We start from the raw sequence: 25,084 nt of genomic DNA, 5'->3' as shown, positions 1-25,084 counted from the left end.
TGATGCAACGATGAGCGAGGGAGGAGCATATGAGGCTACATCGAAGCGCCGCTCCTCTGTGTGGCTCAACCCTCTAGTCAAGAAGAGTAAAGCTGCAAATTCTTCCGAAGGTAAAAATATAACTTAAATTATTCTGCTGAAGTTTATATCTTACCTTGCTCATGCTTGACTGTGGAATTTTCATGCTAGTTGTGCATATTGAAGAAGATGTGGAGCCTACCGTTTCCTCTGTTGTTCCATCTGCTACCCATGCGCCCCCTCTGCTCCCAACTGTTAATGTACAGCCAATCACACCCATTCCTCTTGCCATGATTGCTCCATCTTCTTCAACGCCTACTGCCAACCGTGCTAGTGCTACCCCTTCTGCCCGAGCGCCCATTTTAAATGAAAACCGATACGTGCCTAGTCAAGTGGACAACTTGGCTACTATGTTGAATGTGTCAAAGCGCGCCGCGATTGAGCAGAATTTGTACATGCAAGGGTGCCCTACTGCTGTCGTTAGGCAAGAGTTAGAAAAAAATGACACCAGAGCAGAAGCTAAATTTCGTCATGCAGCTATTGTTTTTAACATGGGTAAGGGACTGCGATAGGCTGAGCACCGAGCGCACTTATCGCGCTGATCTTAACATGTCCGAGCAATTGTAGAAGAGGGTGCAGGTTCTGGAGACAAAGGTTAAAGTGGCCAATGACGTGCTGAAAATAGCTGAGGCCACTATTGAGTCTTTGAAAAAGGAGAAAGTTGATTTTCTATCCTCGCAGGTAGACTATGAAGAGGAAAACAGGGTACTAAGGGAGGAGCTTGTTATTGCTAACTCCAATGTTGATTTGCTAACCTTTGAGAGAAACGATCTTACCACCCAGGTTACGAAAGTGTCTGCGAGCCGTGACGTCATTCGACGAACTTATGTAGATCTACGCATGGCACTTCTGACCATTACTACTCATGCACTGGGCGCCTCCATTGTTACAGAGCTTTACTCATAAGCTCTTAAGGCGACTAAGGCATTAGAACGGGTGCGCTTCTAAGATTTAATCTCTAAGAACATCGAGGTACCTGCTATTATTCCCCAAGTCATCACAGATCAACTTGAAGAGGATGCTTACGAGAAGCTACTTGAGTCCAGCAAGGAACTGGAAAACATTTCAATCCAAACTCTGGCAGATGCTGCCCTTGATCCTGTTGTTTCTGTGCAAGATCTTTTATCGATGAAGATTTAGGTTGGCGAGCCAATGCTCTCCGTTGGGGGTTGCAAGGCGTGCCTTTCATGGTGCCTTGTAATGTTTTTTGAATAGTGTTGGGGGGTCTTGGGTGCGCCATAAGCTTTCATTGCTTTTGGCCCCTTGCGTTCAATGCCTTTGGGGGGTGCACCTGCTATTAGCATGCTTCTTGAGGCGCTTTTAGCATCATGGGTGTGCCCCTCAGTTCTAGTTTAGTTGTTTATTTTCTGTTTTTATGGGGCAATCCGCCTGATCGCTGCAGGCGAGGGTTCGAAGGATTGCTACCATTAGTGTAGGGCACCGTTCCAAACAAGCCACATAGTTTAGATTTTATTTTTTCTGCAATTGTAATGGCCTGCATGTCAACTTAACTATTGTGCTACAGGCACTTTTTTGTAATGGTACTATGTAATCAATGATATGCATTGTTTCTTTCATAATGGTAATAAGTAAAGTAATCCAATATCTTTCTTATCATATCGTTCGCATCATTAGGCGCGTTAAGTTCTTAAAACTTAAAGTTTTATTTGTATACAAACCAATGTATACCCATTTATACTCCAAAATTAATAATATTAACCGACGCTAAACTATTGTGCACATAGCAAACGCTTTTCATTACATTATTAAGTAAATTATTCAGAGTCTTCCAAGTGAACCAACACTTAGGTTAGTGGGCAAGCAACCCCAATGCTTGTCGTTTATAGTCATGACTTGCAGTCTTCTAGTTTGCGAGAGTGTGTTGGTCTAGGCAAACCAATGCTTGTTACCCACCCTAAAATCTAGCCTTGTAACCAAACAGGCTTCTGCCACGCAGGACCTAGAGATCATCCCTTAAGGAGGCAGGATTCATGTAATAGTTGTCATATTGTGCGTTGAAATGTAACCAAACACTTCCATTCAAAAAATAAAATTTATTTATTACAAAATAAATCAAATTCTCAAGTCATATCCAAATGACTATTTATTGCAACCATGAAAGAAATACGAATTGTCTTAAAAGTAAACAAAGTAATATTTTAAACGAACTAAAAAAAATGCAAATGATTAAAACTCGGGGTGATCAATCCCTAGTACTGCAGCCTGACAATCATATATAACATCTTTTCAAATTGGTTGCATGCCACGTGCGAGGTATTCGCTCTCCATTTAATCTTGTCAGGATATAGGACTCTATTGCACTTATTCTAATAACTTCGTAAGGACCTTCCCAGTTTGGTCCCAACTTTCCAGTATTCTCTGCCCAACTTGCTTCATTATTGCGCCGTACATAATCTCCAATTCTGAACGACATAGGCTTTACACGCTTATCGTAGTATTTAGAGATCTTCTGCTTGTTAATTACTTCTCGTATGGTAACTATTTCTCTGTGCTCTTCTAGCATATCTAGACTAGTGCTCAAGCCTTCATCGTTACTTGACTCGTCGAAGTCGTGTATGCGCTTCGTCGAAACCATTAATTCTGTGGGAATTACTGCTTCCATTCCTTAAACCAAGCTGAACGGTGTTTCTCCTATGATGTTTTTATGAGTGGTACGATGTGCCCACAAAACACTTGGGAGGTCATCGACCCCCTCGTTACCATACAAACCCAGGTATGCTTTATCCCCTTTACAATATCGCGGTTTATTACTTCACATTGGCCATTGGCCTGTGGGTGAGCGACCGAAGTGAAAGACTGCTGGATATTCAGCTCTTGACACCAGCTTTTAAAGGGCTCGCCTTTAAACTGAGTACCATTGTCGCTGACAATTTCATTGGGGATTCCAAACCTGTACACAATATCTTCCCAAAAGAAGTTACGGCTGCGCCTGCCAGTAATTGTTGCCAATGCCTTTGCCTCCACCCACTTGGTGAAATAATCAATTGCCACCACCAAGAATTTTATTCCTCCTGAGCACACAGTAATAGGACCGACAATGTCGATGGCCCATTTGCTGAATGACCTTGCTGCCTTTATTAGTATCATGGGATACCGTTGTGCTCGACTTATTGGCACGTGCTGTTGACATGATTGGCATGTCCTTACAATTTATCTTGCGTCGCTGCGAATGGAGGGCCAGTAATAACCTATGCGCATCACTTTTGCAACAAATGTTCTGTACCCAGAGTGTAAGGCACAAGAGCCTTCGTGAACTTCTCGAAGCACCACTTTAGCTTGATTAGGTCCAATGCACAACAGGCTTGGACCTAAATAGGATTTCCTGTATAAAACACCTTCGATTAACGTGTACATGGGAGCTTTCATGCGGATCTTTCGCGCTTCTTTTACGTCTGCCGGGAGTTCACCCTCAATTAAGAATTTCACCAATGGTGTCATCCATATTGGGCTTTCCTCCTCGATGGACGTAACAGTTGATTTCTCGTCAATAGATTTTTCTGTTAACACTTCAACCCACACGCTTTTGCGTAGATGATCAAAAGCCAAAGCAGCCATTTTTCTCAGTGCGTCTGCCTTCTTGTTTTGCCCCCTGGGTACCTGCGTCAATCTAAAAACATCAAACTCATTTGCTAATTAATGCACCAGATCCATGTATCATTGCATAGAGGCTTCATGCGCTCCAAACAATCCATTGACCTGGTTAGCGACCAATTGTGAGTCAACATATGCGTCCAAGTGCTTTATTCCGAGCTGTTGCACTATGCGCATCCCAGACAGTAACACTTCATATTCAGACTCATTATTGGTCGCAGCAAACGTGAACCGGAGTGCATAAGTATGCTCCTCTCCGTCGGGACTTGTGAGGACCAGTCCAGCGTGTCATAACCCGTCCTAATCCATCTGGACGAAGTCATCAACATTTGGTCCCATTGTGATGATCGACTCTAAGTAATGTTCTTAAAATGAGCAAATGCACAACGGAAGATTTCTTTCATACCTGAGAATAAACATGCTTTAAAGTGTCAACCAAAAGGTTGGTGAGTTCATAGATTTATCTTAAACAATCATTTCAATAATTTCAATAGACCACAAGATTTAATTTTCATAGTTAACTACAAGAACACTCATCTGCAAAAATTATAATACAGGAACACTCATCTGTATAAAAATCCATTCATATGGTGAATAACTGATACCGACCTTAACAAGATGCATATAGAATATCCTCAAATATACAGGTACACTCATCTGTATATAAATATCGAAGTACTAAAGCATCCATAACCTGGATGGGGCTTGTTGGGCCCCGATAGATCTATCTTTAGGATTCGCGTCAATTAGGGGGTCAGTTCCCTAATTCTTAGGCTACCAAGCTAAAAGGATGATATTCAATTTAATAATCCAGCCATAGAATGTAGTTTTGAGTACTTGTGTCTATTTCTTCAAACATTTATAAAAGCATCGCATGTATTCTTAGTCCCCAAAAATATATATTGCAAAAGCATTGAAAAATGGAGCAAATGAAACTCAAAATACAATATTTTGTAGTAAAAATATGCATACGACGGAACTGAACAATGGAGGGTTGGCCTCTGATTCATGAACCTATATCATTTTTATATATATATATATATATATGTATATATATATATATATATATATATATATATATATATATATATATATATATTAACACATATAATGAAAATCAAATACTTCCATCTATTAATTATATAGCATTTATATATTTAGTGTTGTAGTTTATATATATAATTTGTACTAAATTCTAATATATATTATATCTTAAATTACATGTTATATATGTATTTATTTTATATAAACATAATAGAAATGTTAATATTTTTAATATATAATTATAGATAATATTAATATAATTATTGTATGAGTATATTTTTATATACAACATATTTATTTATTATAATAATATAATAATAATGATAATGAAGTTTTAAATAAAAAGGTATTTTAATAATAATGAAAATAAAAAATAATAATAATAATGTTAATAAAAAATGAAAATGAAAATACTTACAATACTAACAATAATGATAATACTAGTAAAAATAAATAAAATATGTTATAAGTTAATAATAATAATGATAATCCTTATATTAATTCTTAATGATAATACTAATACTAATGTTAATAATAATAATAATAATAACAATAATCTTAAAATCATGTTAATAATAATAATAATAATAATAATAAAAATAATAATAATAATAATAATAATAATAATAATAATAATAATAATAATAATAATAATAATAATAATAATAATAATAATAATAATAATAATAATAAAGGTAATAATGATAACTACCTTTCAAGAAAAAAATTCCAAAAATAAATGTCTATGCCCGGGCTCGAACTTGAGACCTCTCGCTTAAACCCCCACACCCCTAAACCACTAATCTGTCCAATGCTTTTCTGTTTTGAATCATATCCTAAACTATATAACCCGTCCAAACAACCCCTTCATAGTTCAAGCCCAAAAGCAACTAGCCTAAGATGTTAGTCCATCTAAATTCGAGAAGCCCAATGATACGTCCCAACAAGGGAGTCCATGAAATAATTTTGGGGTTTTGGTGTGGTTCCAATTCGATTGACCGTAGGAGTTACAAAAAAATATCGAGGCTGTCATTATCATCCTTCCATATTTATCATCATTATTGCACAACACCAATATAATAATCTCCATAACCAATATCATATCATCATCTTTATCATACATCATATCATCATCATCATCATCATCATTAATCTTTACTGTTTCACATCAAAAAAATAGAAATAGAACCAGAAGTCTATCGTTGTAGCAGTAGCAGTACAACTACAAGAAGAATGAAAGAATAAAAAAAATGGCGATGGGAATGGTAATTGAACAAACCATAAACGAGAATAGTAGGAGTAATTAGTGATGATTTTGGTGTGGTATTTTTAATGAAGGTGATGGATTTCAAACGAGAAACAGAAAAACATAAAAGCTGTGTCATACCCCGTCCTAATCCATCTGGATGAAGTCTTCAACATATGGTCCCATTGCGAGGTACTGTCCTAAGTATGCCATGAACGACTCCATGTAATATCCTTAAAATCAGCAAATGCACGACGGAAGATTTCTTTCATACCTGAGAATAAACATGCTTTCAAGTGTCAACCAAAAGGTTGGTGAGTTCATTAGTTTATCATAATCGATCATTTTCATCATTTTAATAGACCACAAGATTTTCATTTCTATTTCTCATAAATATACGTCCCATGCATAGAGACAAAAATTATTCATATGGATTGAACACCTAGTAACCGACATTAACAAGATGCGTATGAGAATATCCCCTATCATTCTGGGACATCCATCAGACATGATAAAACAACATCGAAGTACTAAAGCATCCGGTACTTTGGATGGGATTTGTTAGACCCAATAGATCTATCTTTAGGATTCGCGTCAATTAGTAGATCGGTTTACTAATTCTTAGGCTGCCAAGCAAAAGTGGCATATTCAGCTTCGATCATTCAACCATATAATGTAATTTCAATTACTTGTGTCTATTTCGTGAAACAGTTATAAAAACAGCGCATGTATTCTCAGTCCCAAAAATATATATTGCAAAAGCATTTAAAAAGGGAGTAATGAAACTCACCATACTGTATTTTGTAGTAAAAATACATATGACATCATTGAACAAGTGTAGGGTTGGTCTCGGTTTCACGAACCTATATTATTCATATATTTATTAAAACATATACTTGTAATCGAACAAGTTTAGATATTATTATTAATTGTTATTTCAGTAATTTGTATGTTTCATTGGTAACTGTTTTAACTATATTTATTTTATATACCTTAGATAAATAATTAGTATTTATTATGAAAATATTACTGTTGTTATGCGATATGTTTTAAATATATTCTTATATAGCTATTTATTTGTTAAAATAATATCAATAATAATAAATAAAAATTAGTATCTTTTTATGATAATAATAATACTAAAAGTAATTAGATTTATTAATGATACTGCTATTAATAGTTTTGATAATAATACTACTAATAAAAGTAATGTTAGTAATAATAATAATTCCAATGAAAAGATAATAATGATAAGATAAAAATGTTACTTTTCATAAAAATAATATTTTAAATAATAATGGTACTTTTAATAAAAATGATGATTCTAATAGAAATATTAATAGTCATATTAATAATAATACTATATATTTTAATAATAATAATAATAATAATAATAATAATAATAATAATAATAATGATAATAATATTAATTATACTAATAATCTTATTTCTAATATTGGTAATAATAATAATTACTTAATAATAATCAATAATAAATAATAATAATAATAATAATAATAATAATAAATAAAATAATAATAATAATAATAATATAATAATAACAATAAGAGTATTTGTAATAACTACCTCAAAGGAGTAGCCCTTAAAAAAATGCCAAAGCTCGAGTTTGAACCCGCGACGTCCCGCTAACCCAACGTATACCCAAACCATCCAAGCTAATCAGTTTTTCCTAATCAATAACGAGTTATCCATCATCATTAACGAATCATGATCATAATCATATAAACCGTCACCGCCATCATTATGTATCATTATCAATATCTTAATCATACTTTAATTCTAAACATCATAATATCACGCCATAATCATCATCATAACTTAATATACACATCATCATACCCGTTAATCATCACGTACATCATTAACATCATAATCAAAATCATGATTATAATTATATCAACTTCTCATCACCATCTTATGTTAATATCGTCATCATCAAATCCTATTCATCGCCTAATCATCATCATCGTACATTTATTTTTATCCTAACCACAATTATGAATCATCATCCTCAACTTCATTAAACTTCTCGGTTCATTTAGCAAAATCAAAACACAAGCCCAATAATCTAAATAGAACTGAGCCCAATCAGAAAAAGGAATTCTCGGCCCAAGTTGATAAAGGAACTCTCGGCCCAAGTAGCCAAACTAACGATTTAATAAGCCCAACAGAAAAAGATTTCATGGACTGTATTGTTTTCATGAATCTCCACCGAAAAATGCAGGGATTAACTAATGTCTGCATCATCGTGTTTTAATATGTATCAGCACCACGTCATTTCCCATTAACTATCATAATCATCTTCTCCATCATCCTAGGCATCAATATTCTAATCTAAACCATTATTTCTAGCAATCATCATCTTCTCTAATTAATAGCTCATTTTCAAGGTAACCTCACCATCTAAATCATTATTTATTATCTTCATTGTTGTTCGTATAAAAAAAAAGAGTTTCATCGATACAGAAGACTTCCATCAATTAGTTCTTGGTCATGTATAACTTTTAATATGGTTTGTGGGGTTCTCTTTGGACGGCCACAAACAAGAGTATCCCACATGAATCAGGACTTATTAAAGTTTTGTATAAAGAATTTCCACTACACTTAATTTGGCCACTTTAATTTCGTGACCCCTCATATCTCCCAATGCAGTCGGCATCTTTGTTCCTCAAGCATATTAAAATGCTTTACAATTCACTAAATATAATTATTAACAAGAAGTGGCCTGGCTCGAATATTAGCACAAACGAAAAAAATTTTTGTCTGTTTGCAGTGAGTTAGTATCGATGGGGTTATAGGGTTTGACAACACATCATATACCCATCAAAGTTACTTTAGAAATATGGAACGTCCTTTAATTGAGTGACTCAAATTTGTCGGCAAGATTGAAGCTTTTTATTACACTTGTTTATTAACAAATGTGTTATTTATAATGCATCCAAATAGAGTGAGTTTTAACATGTTCTTACCCTTGTCCTCTCATCACAGATCGTGGTGTTTGAAACAGGAGCAGGAGAATTAAAATAGCAGTAGTAATACAGCTGTAATTAAGGTGGTTTTATGTGGATGTCTTCGAAGTAGAAACAGGATTTAGAAGCAGTAAAGAAGGCGATGTTTTATAGGGACAAGAATCAGGAATATAGCTGCAACCATAGCAGGTAACGAGTAGCCTGAGGTGGCTATTTTGAAGGTTTACAATGGTGGTTATTTATGATCAAGATGGTTCCACTATGGTGGTGATTGTTTATTTTTGTCTTGTAAAGTGGTTTGTTTCATTTGTGAAGGTGGTTATGATTGTTGTTCATAACAGAAACATACGGGTATCAAATAGTTTTAATGATGTGATCGATGGTGGTTTCCTGGACGAGAGAAGAAGAGGATAAGAAGGTGTTGCAGTGGAGATGATCATGGTGATAGAAGTTTGTCTTTGTTTTGGCCGATTGGACAAAGAAAGAGAGAACCAAGTTGCAAGTGGGTGTGTTTGAGTTTGTAAACAAAAAATAGAATTACATATATATCGCGATTTAATTTAGTTTAATCAAGGGGTGAAGGTGATTGATATGGATTTTATTCAAGGTAATGTTGTGGATTGATAATTGAAGAAGATACAGATATGTATTCATTGTATCTAGTTAGAAGTAGGGAAAAACAATGATACTTTAATAATTAAAGTAAACTATTACATGAGTTTAGAAATGTTTATGAGTAAGAGAAAGCGTGTGAAACAATTATGCCAGCTGTGTTTAAAATCACATGTGGACGCATATGATATATAGAATATGAAAGTTGATAGATATTTGGTCATGGATTTCAAAAGTGAAATAGTAGGTGTCAGGTTGTCTAAAAAAATGTGTGATTGCTAACAGGGTAATACGTATATATAATTTTGAAAGGTAAATGAAACAGAAAGTGCACATATCTAATATAGAGAATTTAGATAGATGGAAGAAACAAAAGAAATAAGATTAGATGGTGATTAGAAAGGAATTAAGTGGGAAATAGTGAGTGTGAAGAAAACAAAATACCAAAACAGTAAACCTCGTGAATTTAATATTTGAATAGTATACGAATATAAGTAATTTATGAATTTAGTAGTAAGTGGGTTTTGATTGGAATGATTCTGATTGACACACTAAACAGAAAGGTAATACTAATAAGTGATATGGGTAATAATATACATAAGTTATGAAGTTGACTCATAAAAATCGAAAGCAAATCAGTGAACGGTTTGGATGCCACTATGATACTGAAAGAAGTAATTCTATCAATATTTGTATGTGGGTTCCATTACATAGTATGTGTATCGATATATATACAAGTTGTTAAATAAGAACATACATCAGATATTTAAATAGTTTAACCACCCTTTATTTGATATCATATGCTTTATATCACGGAAATCGTTTGGTAAGGTGATAGATAGATATTACTTTAATTGATATTTTAATCTTTCGATTATGTTATATATATTAATAGTAGGGTATGCAAATAATTACTATGATTTTTCAATTGCATCATATTAAACAGTATGTATGATGTCTCCATGATTCAATGATCAGTAAGGATATATTTCATAGAAAACTTTATAATATATAACACGATTTAAAACAAGTTTGCTGGAAAATAAAGATATATACATATAGATGTGTTGCTACAATCATGCATCTATCATTCATATGTATGTATGTATGTATATATATATATATATATATATATATATATATATATATATATATATATATATATATGTTTTCAAGTTGTAATATATTTATACAAATAAATTCATATACACATATCTATTTATAATTAACTGTTCGTGAATCGTCGAAAATGGTCGAAGTCAAATAAATGAACAAAAATAGTTCAAACATTTTTGAGATTCAACCTATCAGACTTTGCTTATCGTGTCAAAATCATATAAAGTTTAAGTTTAAATTTGGTCGGAAATTTCTGGGTCGTCACAATACCTACCCATTAAAGAAATTTCATCTCGAAATTTGAGTGGGGTCATCATGGCTAACAATAAAAATATTTTCATGACGGATAAGAGTTGCAGATTAGGGTTTTATCACTATTAAATAATTTAGATAAAACATTTCGATTACTCGAAGCGTACGAATGAAGCTATCACTAATTAGTGAAATGAGAAAGAGAAGTTTCATCATACTTTTGACTAGTTATGGCTGAATTCCAGAATTCAAGGGATTTCAAAGAAACTCTTCGTTGTCTATATAAGATTTGATTTGTCAGCGATTAAGGAAATTAAGATCTCTTTAATTAAATGCGGTCATCTGCATCGATTACTCTGTCGGATATTTCCATTATAAATTTACCTCTTCTGTTTTATTATTCTCCCCATTTCTATACTTTCTTCCTTAATCCATACTTCTAAAGATTGTAAAAATGCTTAATCCAGTACTGATCCTTGTCCTTCTTCTGACAATCACTTCTGTCTTCCTCCTTTTTCATCCACCACCGGAGGAATCTTGTGACGACTCGGAAATTTCCGACCAAATTTAAACTTAACCTTTATATGTTTCTGACACGATAAGCAGAATTTGTAATGTTGAATCTCAAAAAGTTTAGAACTACATTCATGTAATCAATTACCCTTTGACCGTGTTCAACGATTCACGAACAATTATGTGTATATAGATATGTATATATAATATATAATATTAACTGAAAACATTAACAAAGTATTAGATATATGATACTTTACATAAACATATTTGTTTCGATATATTTATTGACAGAATTAAGAGATAATATCAAATGATTGAATTATCAGATACATTATGATATGATTACGAGCCTATGTTATGAGGTCCACTGTGATTTAAGAAATCTATTTTTTTTTTTACAACTCATTACTTAACAAGTATGATAAAGATAACGATATTTATATTTTATTTTATTAAATATATATATATATAACGATTTAAATTAATATTATATATATATTTTTATACGCGTATTATACGTACATAGTTTTATACTTTTACTATACTTTAACTTTACCTTTACTTTACTTTTACTTTACTTTAACTTTAATAATTCATACTTTAATAATTCACTTTAATAATTCATACTTTAATAATTCATACTTTAATAATTCACTTTAATAATTCATACTTTAATAATTCACTTTAATAATTCATACTTTAATAATTCACTTTAATAATTCATACTTTAATAATTCACTTTAATAATTCATACTTTAATAATTCACTTTAATAATTCATACTTTAATAATTCACTTTAATAATTCATACTTTAATAATTCACTTTAATAATTCAAAAATCTATTATAAATAGAATTCAATAGGTTTCATTATTTCATAGAAACTTGAAAATATATTTCTCTAAACTCTCTCAATCGAATTACATATATATATATATATTTACTTAGTATTATTTTAAGATATTATTAGTGTACATAAAATACTACGACGGAGTTATATTCAGACGATTTCAAAATAAGTTTTCAAATGGGATAGAGCTAAGGAAATTATGGGTTATAGCTATGAAGGTTATGGTTATTGATCGAGGGTATTGCTCGTGAGGTCAACCTAACGTTTATCATTTTCGTTGCGTCTACGTACTTTCCTGCAATATTGAATCACAATATTGATACGTGAGCATTCATATCTTATCTTTTATATATTAATAGTGTATCCCTGACTAGTGCTCGAGTATATATGATTATGCATGTTTGTATGCTTAGTTTCGTCGTTAAATAGTTTATGATAAATCACGAATTTGATACATATGCTACTGAGATAAGTTATATGATATGCATGTCGTTGAAAATCTGAAGAAAAAAATTAATAACTTTTCATTTAGAAATCGTGTGGTTTCGATGAACGGATTAAAAGATATGGTCAACTGAATTATCATTAATTTTAATATTATTATTAAAACGATTATTATAACTGTTATCAGTTGATGTTATTACTAAAATTATCTTTATTACTAAAAATTAATATTTTTATTGAAACTATCATTTTATTATTTTTATCATTATTATTATTATCAATATTATTTTATCAAATAAATATGCGTACAAAGATATTTTTACCACACGTAATGTAATTACATTAATAACTCATACCACTATATTTTTATGATATTAAGTGAATTTTATAAATTTTATTATTTGAGATATATAAAAGTATATTTTTATCATATATGAATTTTAATATAAATTTTTATTTATTAATAAATGACTTGTATTATTTAGTATAATGAGATCTGATAAATATATTTAAATATATAAAACTACTATATATAAGTTATATAATAAACATGTATAGATTTTGGAAGTCATTTTGGGTCAAGTTAACTTTTGTTGACTTTTGCATGTCGGTCTCGAGCATTAGGATTGTGATACACTACGACTTGACCTAAATTGTTAGACAGATATTGACCAACATATAAATATATATACTTAATATAGGTTCGTGAATCCGAGACAAACACTACACTTGTTCAGTGCCGTCATATACATAATTGCTACGAAATACAGTATTGTGAGTTTCATTTGCTCCCTTTTTATATATATTTTTGGGCTGAGAATACATGCGCTGATTTATAAATGTTTTACGAAATAGGCACAAGTACTAAAACTAATTCTATGTGGGTTTAAACCAGAAATATACCCTTAGCTTGGTAACATTAAACTACTTGTCTATGTACGGTAGGCGCGAATCCTAAAGATAGATCTATTGGGTTTGACAAACCCCATCCTGACTATGGGATGCTTTAGTACTTCGAGGTTATTTTAAACACACCTGATCTGGTGTACTTCAGAGGGTAAAACATGAACGTTAAAGCTTGTTACCGGGTGCCTACAACTTATAGAATACTTTTATACACTTGCGAGTGTACGGATATTTATAGAAACTGAAATCTTGTGGTCTATTACTATTACGGAAATGATGGATTATGATAAACTAATGAACTCACCAACCTTTTGGTTAACACTTTAAAGCATGTTTATTCTCAGGTATTAAAGAATTCTTCCGCTGTGCATTAGCTCATTTTAAGGATATTACTTGGAGTCATTCAAGACATACTTTGAAAGACGTTGCATTCGAGTCGTTGAGTTCATCAAGATTAATATTAAGTCAATTATAGTTGGATGTAATATGAAATGGTATGCATGCCGTCAATTTTTGATGTAAAGAAAGTTTGTCTTTTAAAAACGAATGCAATGTTTGTAAAACATATCATATAGAGGTCAAATACCTCGCGATGTAATCAACTATTGTGAATCGTTTATAATGTATATGAACGGGTCCTTTCAGTTGGTATCAGAGCGGTGGTCTTAGCGAACCAGGTCTTGCATTAGTGTGTCTAACTGATAGTTGTTAAGATGCATTAGTGAGTTTGGACTTCGACCGTGTCTGCATGTCAAAAGTTTTGCTTATCATTTTTAGTCGGAAATCATCTACTTACCATCCTTAGGAAATTACCTGCTTATCATTCTTAAGTCTAGACGCGTTTTCCTACATTTATTGCATAATAGTGTATAGACGAATTCTTATCTTAGCATATCTGTTACTGTGAACTTTGACTGAAATCTTTCAAAGATTCCTCCGTAATTTATGGGATTTTGGAATTATATATATACATATGTAAGTTATATATTGAAGAATACCAAATCTAAATTCTACAATCTATTTCTTAACAAAAAAATTCTTTCCCTGATCATACATGATGGATCCCTCAACCATTTCGAGTTCCTCGGATTCCGACCGCTATGCCGATATGGATTTCCACATGAGCTCCGAAAGCAGCGTGACCGGAATGGATCAACCAATTAGCCATCATCTATTCTGGATGAATTAGGGATGGGTTCATAATCTACTTAACCATTGGAGACAAGAAGAAGGCGATCCCTTTCATCCACCACATTGCCCTCTTGGCAATGAACCTGAAGCACTTACCGGCGAACCTATCCGAAACACCATTTTCTCTCTCATTTCCAGAGTATCTCGTCATGATTATATACTACACCAAATTCTAGATCTTATTTATCCGCTCGTCCGAACCGACAATCACCCCGGTGTAATAGAAGAAGTCAACGAGCTTCGCGCTCGGGTAGTGGCTTTGGAGAATATGGTGCAAAGGTTACAAACACCAGCAGTAGCACCAGCAGCATAACCAGTACCACCATCAACAACATCAACAGTACCATTACCACCACCAACAACAATCGCATCGCAAACCTCAACTTCACAATCTGTCCCACGAGCATCGACGTCATACGCCATGTAGATACCAAGGAATACCACAACGATGAAGTATTGATTCATAACTTCATTGGGGAAACATTCTATGGCGATTATGTAATTTCTAAAGTTTAGAAATTATCTATCTTAGCCTTAACCATAAATCAAATGAGTTTAATTTAATATTAACTCATTAAATCTATATTACATCTGAAGAAATATACACATATATATTTCCATAAAGACTGTAATAAAATTCTTTTGTACAAAATATTAATTGTGAAATTTTTTTTAACGGGTAGGTAATACCCGAGAGATATATAAATTCACAATTAATATGTTACATTCTTCGAATCTGATTCAGCAAATAATCCATTATACTCCCTACTTTCACAACAATATACATTCTTTTATAGAAATCAAAACAACCATACTCATTCAAAATCTAATTACATATTCTGATTTTGAAATCTCAGAATTCGATTCAAGATATAACCGAAAGCATCACTCTTAGATTCCTACATCTTTCAAAACTATACTTTGACTTCAAAACTGTCCTAGAACCTCATTTCTATTCATGGAACTCACAAAAATATTTGTATCATTCAAAATCTTAGAACATCATATGCATATTAACAATTACAATATGTGTTCAAACACTTCGAAATTCCTAAAGACATGCGAGATGATGATCCAACCACATATTACACACTGTCATGCATATGAAAAGCTCTCGAAACCAAAGTTATAGTTTAACACGTATCCGTGTCAGATCCTTTGATATTTATTGCCAAATATAATTTTTCAATCTCTTTCCAAAATAGACAGTTTTGTCACAGCTTCAGCAAATCACCTTCATTTGTTTATACAAATAAACCTTATTATAACAATTACCCCTTCATCATTGTTACCGGGGAACCTTTCATATCTCGCCACATTAGCAGTAAACTTATCAACAACTTCATTAACCTTCGACTTAAGCCTCTCCGAAAAGCCACTATACTTATTCATTAAAACCCCATCATGTACTCACCTACATCCTGTAACAATAATTGTCACACCAACTACTGGGAATTAGCAATCAGTATTTTGAATTTCGCGACAATTTTACGTCAAAAGTTATACATATAACGTCTATCTCCTAGACTTACATACTTCGAATGTGAATTTTCTGAAAAACAACCCAAACTATGAACTAGTTCTCCGAAATTGGAAAAATGCTGATGAAGCAGCAAAAACTGTAAATGACTTTAACAGTCAAAAGTTTGATGATAAAGAATAGTATGGTGGTAAAGCTGAGAAAAAGAGAAGGTTTGAAACTGGAAAATGGATTGAGCAGACCATGAAGGAGGCTGTGGACAAATCACAAAGACTAAACCTGCCTTCAAAGGATCCAAATGATTCAGTGTCTAATGAAATCGTTAGCAAACACCTTACTTCTTATTCTAAACCTTCACAGACAAATCTTCTTCATCATCCATATTATCGTATCTTTTATTATAATATCTTCGATATTCCTGAAGATATTTTCAAAACTATTCTTATCCGATATCTTTTATCTCTTCGCAATATCTGCGTTACAACATAAAAAGAAAATGTGTTAGTTTCTAAATTTAAAAAAAAAATTTGAATTTAAAATAGGAATGTTTTTGAAGTAGTGTTGGGAACTGAAGCATGAGTTAGTATAATTTAATGACACTTGATCAACGTGATTATATTACAGTAAGTCATGCTGAGTTTCTAATGGAACGTGATGATTCACAGAACATACCGTCATCATGTACTGTTTACACGACTCTTACATTCTACCCAATTTTCAAACATATTAAGAACATATCATCTTGATAGCTCTATATTTTCGGATATTCTGGTAATTTTCCAAATCAAGATCGTGCCATTACGATTTTCTTCTTGGAACATTAAATATGTTCATCCAAAAATTCATATCTACGAATTCTGGACTATTATCCGCTTGACTTAAGATCGGGAAGAGAAAATGAAAGCATGAAGCTCCGAAATATAATGGAGAATATAAAGCCCGATAACAACCCCGAAATTACAAACTGTGTATATAAATGCGTATAGAAATATAAAGACACGGGAGAATGAAAAACACAATAACCCCAAGGTAATGGTAGAAGAAAATAACTTCCTTCGGTGGTAGATGAAAAAGAAGAATGACAGATATGAAAGTTAAAAGTATATCAAGAATCTATACTGGATGAAGCATATTAATGACTGCTTTAAAGTATGAATTGGGGAGAAAGACTAGAAGGTGTGAGCTGTGGAAATAAAGAATGGAAGGGGGTGGAATTATAGTAAAATATCAGACAGAGAAATCGAGACAGATTATCGTATTTAATCAAAGAAGATTCTGATTTCCTTAATCGCCGAAGAGCCAAATCTTATTGCAAAGATTTTATTTAAATCCCATGAATTCTGGAAATCAATCATAACTACGTCATTGGTTAAAACGAATATACGTTTACTCATTTCACTCTCTTGCGATAGCTTCACTTATACTCTTCGCGTAATCAAATTGTTTTATCTATATTACTCAATGACGATAAAACTCTATTTATCAACTCATATTCATCATGAAAACATTTTTATAGTTAGCCATGACGACCTCGATCAAATTTCGGGACGAAATTTCTTTAACGGGTAGGTACTGTGACGACTCGGAAATTTCCGACCAAATTTAAACTTAACCTTTATATGTTTCTGACACGATAAGCAGAATTTGTAATGTTGAATCTCAAAAAGTTTAGAACTACATTCATGTAAACAATTACCCTTTGACCGTGTTCGACGATTCACGAACAATTATGTGTATATAGATATGTATATATAATATATAATATTAACTGAAAACATTAACAAAGTATTAGATATATGATACTTTACATAAACATATTTGTTTCGATATATTTATCGACAGAATTAAGAGATAATATCAAATGATTGAATTATCAGATACATTATGATATGATTACGGGCCTATGTTATGAGGTCCACTGTGATTTAAGAAATCTATTTTTTTTACAACTCATTACTTAACCAGTATGATAAAGATAACAATATTTATATTTTATTTTATTATATATATATATATATATATATATATATATATATATATATATATATATATATATATATATATATATATATATAACGATTTAAATTAATATTATATATATATTTTTATACGCGTATTATACGTACATAGTTTTATACTTTTATTATACTTTAACTTTACCTTTACTTTACTTTTACTTTACTTTAACTTTAATAATTCATACTTTAATAATTCACTTTAATAATTCATACTTTAATAATTCACTTTAATAATTCACTTTAATAATTCATACTTTAATAATTCACTTTAATAATTCATACTTTAATAATTCACTTTAATAATTCATACTTTAATAATTCACTTTAATAATTCATACTTTAATAATTCACTTTAATAATTCATACTTTAATAATTCACTTTAATAATTCATACTTTAATAATTCACTTTAATAATTCAAAAATCTATTATAAATAGAATTCAATAGGTTTCATTATTTCATAGAAACTTGAAAATATATTTCTCTAAACTCTCTCAATCGAATTAGATATATATATATATATATATATATATATATATATATATATATATATATATATATATATATATATATATATATATATATATATATATATATATATATATATATATATATATATATATATATATATATATATATATATATATATATATATATATATATATATATATATATATATATTTACTTAGTATTATTTCAAGATATTATTAGTGTACATAAAATACTACGACAGAGTTATATTCAGACGATTTCAAAATAAGTTTTCAAATGGGATAGAGCTAAGGAAATTATGGGTTATAGCTATGAAGGTTATGGGTATTGATCGAGGGTATTGCTCGTGAGGTCAACCTAACGTTTATCATTTTCGTTGCGTCTACGTACTTTCCTGCAATATTGAATCACAATATTGATACGTGAGCATTCATATCTTATCTTTTATATATTAATAGTGTATCCCTGACTAGTGATCGAGTATATATGATTATGCATGTTTGTATGCTTAGTTTCGTCGTTAAATAGTTTATGATAAATCACGAATTTGATACATATGCTACTGAGATAAGTTATATGATATGCATGTCGTTGAAAATTTGAAGAAAAAATTAATAACTTTTCATTTAGAAATCGTGTGGTTTCGATGAACGGATTAAAAGATATGGTCAACTGAATTATCATTAATTTTAATATTATTATTAAAACGATTATTATAACTGTTATCAGTTGATGTTATTACTAAAATTATCTTTATTACTAAAAATTAATATTTTTATTGAAACTATCATTTTATTATTTTTATCATTATTATTATTATCAATATTATTTTATCAAATAAATATGCGTACAAAGATATTTTTTCCACACGTAATGTAATTACATTAATAACTCATACCACTATATTTTTATGATATTAAGTGAATTTTATAAATTTTATTATTTGAGATATATAAAAGTATATTTTTATCATATATGAATTTTAATATAAATTTTTATTTATTAATAAATGACTTGTATTATTTAGTATAATGAGATCTGATAAATATATTTAAATATATAAAACTACTATATATAAGTTATATAATAAACATGTATAGATTTTGGAAGTCATTTTGGGTCAAGTTGACTTTTGTTGACATTTGCATGTCGGTCTCGAGCATTAGGATTGTGATACACTACGACTTGACCTAAATTGTTAGACAGATATTGACCAACATATAAATATATATACTTAATATAGGTTCGTGAATCCGAGACAAACACTACACTTGTTCAGTGCCGTCATATACATAATTGCTACGAAATACAGTATTGTGAGTTTCATTTGCTCCCTTTTTATATATATTTTTGGGCTGAGAATACATGCGCTGATTTATAAATGTTTTACGAAATAGGCACAAGTACTAAAACTAATTCTATGTGGGTTTAAACCAGAAATATACCCTTAGCTTGGTAACATTAAACTACTTGTCTATGTACGGTAGGCGCGAATCCTAAAGATAGATCTATTGGGTCTGACAAACCCCATCCTGACTATGGGATGCTTTAGTACTTCGAGGTTATTTTAAACACACCTGATCTGGTGTACTTCAGAGGGTAAAACATGAACATTAAAGCTTGTTACCGGGTGCCTACAACTTATAGAATACTTTTATACACTTGCGAGTGTACGGATATTTATAGAAACTGAAATCTTGTGGTCTATTACTATTACAGAAATGATGGATTATGATAAACTAATGAACTCACCAACCTTTTGGTTGACACTTTAAAACATGTTTATTCTCAGGTATTAAAGAATTCTTCTGCTGTGCATTAGCTCATTTTAAGGATATTACTTGGAGTCATTCAAGACATACTTTGAAAGACGTTGCATTCGAGTCGTTGAGTTCATCAAGATTAATATTAAGTCAATTATAGTTGGATGTAATATGAAATGGTATGCATGCCGTCAATTTTTGATGTAAAGAAAGTTTGTCTTTTAAAAATGAATGTAATGTTTGTAAAACGTATCATATAGAGGTCAAATACCTCGCGATGTAATCAACTATTGTGAATCATTTATAATGTATATGAACGGGTCCTTTCAAATCTGTTAACTTCTACTATTACCTTGGGATTATAGTGTTTTTCTTTCTCCCGTGTATTTATGTTGCTATCCGCATTGACATACACGGTTTGTAATTTATGTGTTTATGATCGGTTTTATATTTTCCTTTATATTTCGGAGCTCCATACTCTTGTTTTCTCTTCTCGAGCTTAAGTAAAGTGATTAAGACGTCTCGGATGGTATGAAGTTCGATTGAGCATAACTAAGATTCTAAGCAGAAAGGAATTGTATTAGCACGATTTGATTTGGTAAATTGACAGAATTACGGAGGATAGAACTATCAAGAATATATTTTCTTGATATGATTAGAGGTTAAGTAGAATAAAAGAGTTATGTAACATGGCACATGATGAGGGTAAGATCTGTGAATCATCACGTTCCATTAGAAATACAGCATGACTTACTGTAATATAATCACGTTGGCCAAGTGTCATTATATTATACTAACTCATGCTTCAATTCCTAACACTTCTCCAGAAACCATTCATAACTTAAACTCGAATTTTAAAGAAATTTAGAAAATAAAATAGTTTCCTTTATGATGTAATATAGATAGCACGAAGAGATAAATAATTTCGAACAAGATTTTATGAAAATATCCTCAGAAATATCGAAGATATTTATGATGATATTTTGAAATTTCTAAGTTCGAAGGTTGATGAAGAAAGATTTTCCGCAAGATTTTAACATGAATAAGGAGCAAAATATTCGTTGAAGACTTCATTGGATCCAGCATTACCAGGATTCTTTGAATATAGGATTTGTTCCTTGTATTTGTCCTTGATCTCCTTCATGGTTTGCTCAATCCGTTTTTCAGTACGAAATTTTCTATCGAGCGTTCCCAACACTCCATTCTTTATTATCAAACTCTTGGCCCTTTAGACCATCTACAATTTTGCTGTTTCCTCTGCATTTAATGCAGCCATATCTGAATCACCGGTTATCAATCCGAGGTGGTTTCAGAAGAATTGTGTTTTTAGATGATTAAACGCTGATTGTAATCATCATGATACAAAGGATGTTTAAGATGAAATCAAGTGGCAAACTTGAGGAATTATTTAATTGTAGTAGGTGTAACTTATTAACGATATTTTAAGTCAAAATGTTATAATTAATATTTTCTACTCTTTTAACACTTTTTAATTGTCCAAGGTTAGTAGTTCAAAAGTCCAATATATAATCTTAGAATTTAAAATATTTAAGATCTGAAGATGATGAAGAAAATTTTACGTAGTTAAATAATTGGTTACTAATCAATTTTATTTTATTCTTTATTTTCTTCATTATGCCACTTGTCAAATCTTGACTTGGATTTTTGATCGGCAGAAACTCGTATATGAAATTGAATTGGGATGAAAATGGTTATTCTTTGGTGAACGAATACGTATATCTGTGGTTGTATGTAGGATAGTAAATGGCTGTTGAATCGGATTTGAAGGATGTACTGTGTAACATGTTAGTGTGAGATCTAAATATTTCTAGGGTATTACCTACCCGTTATAATATTCTCATCATTAATAGTTTGTACAAGAGAACTTTTTATTTATCATTTTTATGAAAATATATGTACATATATATTTTCTTCAAATGTAATCATGGATTTAATGAGTCAATAAGATTTTTAATCTTATTTGGTTTACCGTTAGAACGAGAATATATAATCTTTAAGACTTTAGAGATTACATAATCACCATGTAGAACGAAGATAAATGAGGTAGAACAGTATGTAGAACGAAGATTAAAAATTATAGATATCGATTGTTAAATCGTTGATGAAAGATGTAAATGATAGCATATGTGAATTAAATATGATAAAATTCCTTTAAAGCTTCTTTTATCTTTCTCGGGTATTATCTACCCGTTAAAAAAATTTCACACGTCATAGTTAATATGAAAAGAATTTTCATTACGATCTCGAGATATACATAAATATATATACATATATCTTTTAATCGTGAACATAAAGTAATGAATTAATATTTCATAATTCATCATTCTCGGTACTTTTCAATGTCTGTGGTGCTTACGGAGCTTGTGGTGATGGAAATGATGCTGGTGCTGGTGGTGTTGGTACTGCTTGTGGTACCTACGTAGTAGATGCGAGTCTAGCTTCCAAATCGAACACCGTCACCTCCAAGGTTTCTACTTTACGCTCGAGTCTATGAATTAGTTCTACCCATTCTTCCATAAGGTTTGTCAATTCTTGATATTTAGTTCGAAGTCTTCTAACTTCTTCTAATAATCCTATCTGATTAGAATTCGGGAGTAGAGGATGAATACTATCTTTAATGACATCGAGTCGACCTTCGAGGAGGAAAATTCGTGCTAAAAGAGTGAAAACGGTATTGCGAACAGGTTCACCGGTAAGAGGATCGAGTACTCCGACATTAGGTGGTAAGTTCAGCTCGTGATACGGAGTACCTTCTTCATTTCTCCATGGGGTAAGTATTTCGCATGAAATGTCCCGTTCATATTGATTATAAACATTCCATATTAATTGATTTCGTTGCGAGGTTTTGACCTCTATATGAGACGTTTTTCAAAGACTGCGTTCATTTTTTTAAAACAAACCATAACATTTATATTATTGACAAGGTTAAAAAGACACCACTTAGACTATCTAGAAATGATAATCTAACAAATATCACACTTACACACTACCAATACATATTGGTTTACAAATATTAATATGTTACAACAAAATAAATCTCGAATGCAGTTTTAAACAATATAATACAAGCATGCTGATACCAAATCTTGTCCATATAATAGCATACAACAGCGGAAGCTCTTAATAATCACCTGAGAATAAACATGCTTTAAACGTCAACAAAAATGTTGGTGAGTTATAGGTTTAATATATATTTATCAAATCATAATAATAGACCACAAGATTTCATATTTCAATATACATCACATACATAGAGATAAAAATCATTCATATGGTGAACACCTGGTAACCGACCTTAACAAGATTCATATAGAATATCCCCTATCATTCCGGGACTCCCTTCGGACATGATGAATTCGAAGTACTAAAGAATCCGGTACTTTGGATGGGGCTCGTTGGGCCCAATAGATCTATCTTTAGGATTCGCGTCAATTAGGGTGTCTGTTCCCTAATTCTTAGATTACCAGACTAAAAAGGGGTATATTCGGTTTGATAATCCAACCATAGAACGTAATTTCATTTAATGTGTCTATTTTGTAAAACATTTATAAAACTGCATGTATTCTCATCCCAAAATATTAAATTTTAAAAGTGAGACTATAACTCACTTTCACAGATTTTTAGTTCGTCGGGAAGTAAGACTTGGCCACTGGTCGATTCACGAACCTATAACAAATATGTACATATATATCAAACTATGTTCAAAATATATTTACAACATTTTTAATACATTTTAATGTTTTAAGTTTATTAAGTCAGCTGTCATCGTTAGTAACCTATAACTAGTTGTCCATAGTTAGATGTACAGAAAATAAATTGATATATATTATCTTGACCCAATCCACGACCCAGTGTATACACGTCTCAGGCTAGATCACAACTTAAAGTATATATATTTTTGGAATCAACCTCAATCCTGTATAGCTAACTCCAACATTACTGCATATAGAGTGTCTATGGTTGTTTCAAAAAATATATATAGATGGATCGATATGATATGTCAAAACATTTGCATACGTGTCTATGGTATCCCAAGATTACATAATATATTAGAATATATGTATTATACAACATAAGTTAGCTAGGATATGATTAATATAGATTTGTTACCAATTTTCACGTAGCTACAACAAGTAAAAATATCCAATCTTGTTTTCCCCATATCTTCTTCGTTTTAAATCCGTTTTGAGTGATTCAAGTTGCTATGGTTTCATATTGAACTTAAGCTTATGAATATAAATATAAAAAGTATAAGTTTATAGTCGGAAATACAGGTTACAAGTCATTTTTGTAAAGGTAGTCATTTCAGTCGAAAGAACGACGTCTAGATGACCATTTTGGAAAACATACTTCCACTTTGAGTTTAACCATTATTTTTGGATATAGTTTCATGTTCATAAGAAAAATCATTTTCCCAGAAGAACAACTTTTAAATCAAAGTTTATCATAGTTTT

General features: G+C 31.2%; 2 protein-coding genes across 2 annotated transcripts; both read right to left on the bottom strand.

The window, feature by feature from the left end:
- Positions 1-2,308: 2,308 nt before the first annotated feature.
- LOC139901172 (uncharacterized) lies at positions 2,309-2,701 on the bottom strand. The gene has a single exon (XM_071883906.1). It carries the CDS (start codon positions 2,699-2,701, stop codon positions 2,309-2,311), a length of 393 nt encoding a protein of 130 aa, XP_071740007.1.
- Positions 2,702-3,249: 548 nt separating this feature from the next.
- LOC139901171 (uncharacterized) lies at positions 3,250-3,654 on the bottom strand. Its single transcript, XM_071883904.1, has one exon. It carries the CDS (start codon positions 3,652-3,654, stop codon positions 3,250-3,252), a length of 405 nt encoding a protein of 134 aa, XP_071740005.1.
- Positions 3,655-25,084: the final 21,430 nt, after the last annotated feature.

The sequence above is a fragment of the Rutidosis leptorrhynchoides genome, chromosome 3, assembly GCF_046630445.1.
Source record: "Rutidosis leptorrhynchoides isolate AG116_Rl617_1_P2 chromosome 3, CSIRO_AGI_Rlap_v1, whole genome shotgun sequence".
In the NCBI taxonomy this organism is placed as follows: Eukaryota; Viridiplantae; Streptophyta; class Magnoliopsida; order Asterales; family Asteraceae; genus Rutidosis; species Rutidosis leptorrhynchoides.
The sequence above is the reverse complement of the archived record's forward strand: the minus strand, read 5'-3'. Positions and strand labels throughout refer to the sequence as shown.

What these genes read in the sequence shown, in the direction of transcription:
- LOC139901172 (XM_071883906.1), bottom strand. Translation starts at nt 2,701, where the DNA reads ATGGAAGCAGTAATTCCCACAGAATTAATGGTTTCGACGAAGCGCATA.
- LOC139901171 (XM_071883904.1), bottom strand. Translation starts at nt 3,654, where the DNA reads ATGGCTGCTTTGGCTTTTGATCATCTACGCAAAAGCGTGTGGGTTGAA.